This window comes from Protobothrops mucrosquamatus, unplaced genomic scaffold, assembly GCF_001527695.2.
Source record: "Protobothrops mucrosquamatus isolate PMUCROS unplaced genomic scaffold, P.Mucros_1.0 scaffold10020, whole genome shotgun sequence".
In the NCBI taxonomy this organism is placed as follows: domain Eukaryota; kingdom Metazoa; phylum Chordata; class Lepidosauria; order Squamata; family Viperidae; genus Protobothrops; species Protobothrops mucrosquamatus.
The window spans coordinates 3,007-9,225 of NW_015395807.1; the positions used below are offsets into that span (position 1 = coordinate 3,007).

The 6,219-nt window shown below is 38.2% G+C and overlaps 1 protein-coding gene across 1 annotated transcript; it reads right to left on the reverse strand.

The window, feature by feature from the left end:
• Nucleotides 1-346: 346 nt before the first annotated feature.
• On the reverse strand, nt 347-4,515 carry LOC107301103 (2-oxoisovalerate dehydrogenase subunit beta, mitochondrial-like; the record flags this gene model as incomplete). Its single annotated transcript, XM_015830366.1, has 4 exons — nt 4,330-4,515; nt 2,610-2,687; nt 1,979-2,047; nt 347-515 (listed from the first exon to the last, which is right to left on the reverse strand). Coding segments are annotated over exons 1-4 (449 nt in total), but the record flags the coding sequence as incomplete, so codon positions are not given.
• Nucleotides 4,516-6,219: the final 1,704 nt, after the last annotated feature.

Consider the following 6,219-nt stretch of genomic DNA (forward strand, 5'->3'; position numbering starts at 1 on the left):
CCAGTTACAAGACAGAAATATAGTACTGGTAAGCTCATGCTTCTGACATTACTTCTTCTTAAAGTATTTCTTCCATAAAAGAATACATTTTCCTCAAGAGGAACATGTAGGACTTTCAGCTGTCCAAAGCAGAAGTGCCAATTCTCTTTTTGCATGTTAACTGAAACAGCAAGGTCTTATCAACATATTTTCACAATTTTAGTTCCTTTTGTAACATACAAAATGGCACAGACTCTTCAACAATTCTAATTCATATTCATGAAGATCCTTTCAATCATCACACCTAATCTCTCTCCAGTCACATTTTCATTGTTTTAAGAAAGCTAATGTAATATCTCTAAATTACCTTCTAATTTTCGACATCTTAAAATATGCTCTAACCTGATCAAAGGCGGGATAAATATAGTCAGCAAACTGGATTTCGGCGATAGCTGTGGCACCAGTGACTGCAATTCCAATGCCAAATCCCACAATTCCTTGTTCACATAAAGGAGTATTGAACACTCTGTCTTTACCTATAAGAGATTTTTATTAATATATAATATATAAACCAGGAAAACATATTTTAATACATGGTATCTGATGGAATGAAAAGAGCTTACACTGTTTGTGTAGAACTAAAAGATAATGATGAAAAGGGTCATTTTGGCCAATATTATTATTATTATAATAATAATAATAATAATAATAATAATAATAATAATAATAATAATAATAATAATAATAATAATAATAATAATAATAATAATAATAATAATAATAGAGTTGGAAGGGACCTTGGAGGTCATCGAGTCCAACCTCCTGCTCAGGCAGGAACCCTACACCATTTCAGACAAATGGCTGTCCAGTCTCTTCTTAAAAACTTCCAGTGTTGGAGCATTCACCACTTCTGGAGGCAGGTTGTTCCACTGGTTAAGTGTTCTAACTGTCAGGAAGTTTCTCCTTAGTTCTAAGTTGCTTCTCTCCTTGATCAGTTTCCATCCGTTGCTTCTTGTCCTGCCTTCAGGCGCCTTGGAGAATAGCTTGACTCCCTCTTCTTTGTGGCAGCCCCTGAGATATTAGAACACTGCTATCATGTCCCCCCTCGTCCTTCTCTTCGTTAAACTAGACATACCCAATTCCAGCAACCGTTCCTCCAATCCTCTTCTCTATAGAGGAATCAGAATTAAAACACTGAACATAGATTGAAAGTCCATTACTTCTATGGGTAATTGGTATCACCACTGAACTGCTCTTGCAATCTCAAAGCTTCTTCTAAGCATTCTGCTGAAATCCATCTTCCTGTTACTCAAAACCTTTAGTCCGTGTTATACACACTGGATTCCATGTACTTCAGACATATTAAGAGTATGATCATATTTCCCTTCAATGTTCTCCCACAGCTAACTACTTCCAGTTCGTAATTTTTCTTCTAACTTTCTAAATTTTCCTCAATAATTTCAAAATTAAACCACTCTAATTTATTTTATGTAAAGCTATGCTTGTGTAGCTAGATTCCTCAGTAGAACTCCATATTATGCCCATATGAGCAATGTATTATTTACAAAGCCTTAAACGTGACATCATACTACTTTCCATACAAGTTGTCTGTGAATGCCTCGCACACTGTAGTGCCAACACCTATTATATGTAACAATCTCCCCAGCTAGATCAGATGCACTCCTAAACTAGACTTTTGTTTTTATCAACAATTAGGACATTTATCAATTATTTATTTAATCAGATTTAGATAGCATCCAAAGTGACTCTGGACGACAAAATAACATCCATTTGCAAAGACTAATTCATACCAACCATTCTAGTAACTGCTCTAAAGTTATTCAAAATTATGGTTTTAACCAATGATCTCAATTTTTTGTTATTGCTAATTACGTTTACTTATTGTACAATATAATAGTGAGACCTTTATCAAAATGAAAAACATTTTATGAAAATAATAATGTAACATGAGATATGAATTATTAAATTGTGAACTTACCAAATTTGTCTCTCAAGCCAACGGTACATCTGAAAACTCCACCAAAGGATACATCTTCACCAAATATTACTGTGTATATTAGAAATCAAGGAAATAGTTGTTCAGAAAGAAACTGGATTGTTAAAATTGAAAGTCACCTTCATCTAACTTTTTTCTACTGTGTGTTTTTCTTTATATAACATGAATTTGATGAGTGATAAGAACCAAGCCCTTTCATAAATAATACTGGAAATGAAAGTACTAGCCAATTTACAAAAACCATGGAAGAAATCTATTTCCATTAAAAGTTGTACCTTTTCCACTTACTTCATTTCATAATTTTTGCAACAAAGGCTATCTTCATTTTTTCCCCCAGCAAATAAAATTATATTAATTTAGCAGCACACATCACTGAAGTAGGCTTCAAACATCAAACAGAAACTTTATTTGGGAGCAAATTCAAAACCTAAATAGAATTATTTTACCATCCAAAAATGATATGAGGGAGAAAATATGCTGATTAAGCATCTCCAGAATAACATAATTGTTTTTGCCTTATGTAGTAATGAGTGAATTATGTAGTAGTGAGCATCCTCAATCGAAGAGGCTCTAAGTAAAAGTTTCTCTTACATAGCAAAGCATAAAAACTTACCTGCAGTTGGATCTCTAGATAAGGCATTATCCAAGGCACTTGTTATTGATTGGAAAAGGTTCATTTTTTGTGTCTGGCCTGTGAAGAGATTATTTAGTTAAACAAGGCCAATATTGAATTGATTGCCAAATAGCACCATATAAAAACAGCAAGATCCATTTGGAAAGCTTTAAGACTTGTCAGAATCCAATATTTCCATCTGTTTTCCAATGTATCACTAATGTATGTACTCAATGATTGTGTTTGTTCAACAGTGTGTAACAATTGGAGAGAATAGGAGGGAAAATCCACAAAAATCATCCCCTTGATTGGTTAGTCAGTCAACAGAAGTTCCACCAAATTAAAAGTGTATTTTTAAAAGATCCTCTCCATTTGTTAAAAGACCTGCTGTCCATGTTTACAAAAATATCTTATTATAATTATGATTTAATCATTTAACTTAATTTTTCTGAGATCATAAATATCTCAAGTTCTGTGGATCGTAGAATTGTCATCTCTATGGCTTAAGATTGGTTTAAATTTTAATTAGGAGATGAAAGGGAATTTCCTCAGAACTAAGCAGTCCTCTGCAACACAGTCTTAGCACGGAGGGACCAGTAATAGATTAAAGTCCCAGAACAGGAATTATGACATTTTAAAGGTGACCTCAATTACTACATATCACATAAAGGTCTGGCACAAGATATGACTTTCACTCCTACCTAAAGTGGGTTTTTCAATATCACTCATGCTCTTTCCGTATTCAAAGGGACAATGAAGGGCATATCTTTTGTCAAAATGAAACATCAACATGCCATGATAAGGACAGAAAATGAAGAGACAGAATGGCACAAGAGTGCAGTTAAACTGTATTCACAAAGGCAAATACTGCAACACTCTACAGAAGGTGCCAGGCCTCCGCTATGAGTGACAAACTGTAACTACTCTAGTTTCTTCTTCTATAAAACTCTTCACGGAAGTTAGAATAGAATAACAGTCTTGGAAGGAACCTTGGAGGTCTTCTAGCCCAACCCCGTTTAAGCAGGAAAACGTATACCATTTTAGACAAATGGTTGTCCAACTTTCACTGCTGGAGCATTCACAACTTCTGGAGGCAAGTTGTACCACTGATTAATTGTTCTGTCAGGGAAATCCTTCCTCTCTACTTTAAATAACGGGAAGGGACAACCTGCGTCATAACCAGGCACTTGGTAAGCGCCACCAGCTTTAGTGTATTGTGGTCCCACTTGATTTCCTGAACAATCATAGCTTGTTTGTACTGTTATCACGTCAGTGGCTGCATCTACACAGGTGGTGGAAACTTCATTTTAGGATGCAAGGGAGGAAGAAGTACAGGGGTAGTCAACCTTGGCTCTTTTATGACTCGTGGACTTCAACTCCCAGAATTCCAAGGTTGACTACCCCTGAAGAAGTACTTTCTGATTCGCGTGTAAGACTTTTTACAGGCATAAACCCAACGCAGCGGGGACGCCGTTTTCGTAAGACCCTGGCCTATTGCGCCAAAAGCTTTTGAAAACGCTTGCACAGATGCCGCTTCCCTTTCCGCCATCTCAGCCAGCTAGACTGGAGAAAAAGCCGCAGCAAAGGGGAGGGGGGGTGTCTTCCTCCGACTGACTCGCTTCCCTTGCACTCGACAAGGGGCTGCAAAGAGGCCGGGGAGCGGCGTCTTCTCCCTCCGACGGTCAGCACGGACCCGGGCGAGGAGGATTAAAGCGCTCACCATATTGGGTGGGCTCCGGGTCCGGCTGGAAAGAGAAATGCGCCGCGCGCCTGCGGGCTGGAGACCCCGTCGCGAGACGGAGCCGAAGAGTGGAGACCGCAGCTCTCCGGAGCCCGAGACCGGCGAGGGCCATCTCGACCACTCGCCGCCGCGGGGTCTGCTCACTGGGACGAGCGCGAGCACGTTGCGGGAAGGCGGGGACTCACGCCTGCTCCTCTCATTGGTAGCGGCGCCAATAGTAAACAAACCAATCGGAGCCCTGCCAGCTGGGGCGGTGGGTATTTTTTAAGGAGCGAACCTTCCTTCTAGGAGTGAGGTGTGCTGGGCTGCTTTACGCATGCGCAGAGGGCGAGCGTTGATACGCTGATGGGGCAAAACCCAGACGGTGACAGAAGAGAGTGAATGTTTTGGGCGGAGCATCTGTAGGGTAAAGAGAATCTGTTGGAGATTTACACTTCGGGTTCTAGTTTGATAAGGTAGTGGTTGTAGTATAAGATCGTACAGATGGCGCTTAAAGTGTCAAATTTAGCAGAAATGGCTAAAATTTCCGCTTATTTGAAGGATCAATCACAAGAAAGATACATCTCGGTCTGGAGAAGATGGATAGATTATATTCAGAATAAATATGGGACTAAAAAGTTTCATTTGGGTTATGAGTAAATTTTAGAGTATTGTTATTATTAATAGTTTATTTTAACGGAATTTTTGTTAGTTTTAATTATATGATATTATTATTATGTTTAACATTAGTATTGTACTGTTTAATATTTAGGTTATGAATAGGTTTATTATTGTGTTTAATTTTAATTTGTTTAAATTTATGTTAAAGGGAGTTAAAGTGCATTATGGACTTGGTTATTTTAATAGTTGGTTAATGCTAGATAGATTTTGATTATTATATTTGTAACCCTGTGTTCAGCTCTGGGAAGTGGGGGAGGGGGAGGGAGGGGGTTTGGAGTGGGTATGGGGGTTTATACTGTAATTTCCATAAAACTTTTAATAAATAATAAAAAAAAGATCGTACAGATGGCATACTTTCCTTTGTCGGCAGAATAAGGAAAAAGCAAGCGTCGTACTCCAGTGTTGTAGGGTAGCACCTTGTTAACATCGATATGGGCCTTCCAATCACCCTATCCGAAAGGCAAAATTGATCTTCGCAAATTGCCTTGGTCTTATAGCACAAAAAAGTGGTTGGTTTAATTGTACCGTGCATAGAAAAGATTCTTTTGAATACAAAGAAAAGAGCGAATCTTCTCAGCAGACCTTGTGCTTTTCAGGCAAAAGATGTCAAACTCTCCAGAAAATAGGGATCCTGCTGAGAACTTGAATGGCCAGTAGTGGCTCTGTCAACTCAATGAGCTGCGTTTGGTTACTGCAATGTGTAGATTCACATTGCCACGCTGTGTATTTGTTGTGCAATATAATCCAGACAATATGTCAGTGCAGATCTTAAACGGAGGCCCAATTTGCTTTGCTATATACTTTAGTTGGAAATATATAAATATATATATATATAGTATATTTCTGTACTCTCAAAAAAACTTCCCATGGCTAAGTTACTCAGGGTTTACAACTGGATTCACACTGCATATCAAGCCATAATTACACATAGCAACATCTACAACAAACTGCAATGATGCCAGAAATATATGTGCAATGTCATCAGGCAAATGCCACCTTTATGTACTTGTGTTCGGATATCGTACACAAATCATGGCATTTATATAAAAATGTATTTTCTTATCCCCCTTTTCCGTGGGTTTGAACAATGTTCTAAACCAGGGATCTTCAAACTTGGCCCTTTTATGACTTGTGGACTTCAATTCCCAGGCACGCTAGCTGAGGAATTCTGGGAGTTGAAGTCCACAAGTCATGAAAGGGCCAAGTTTG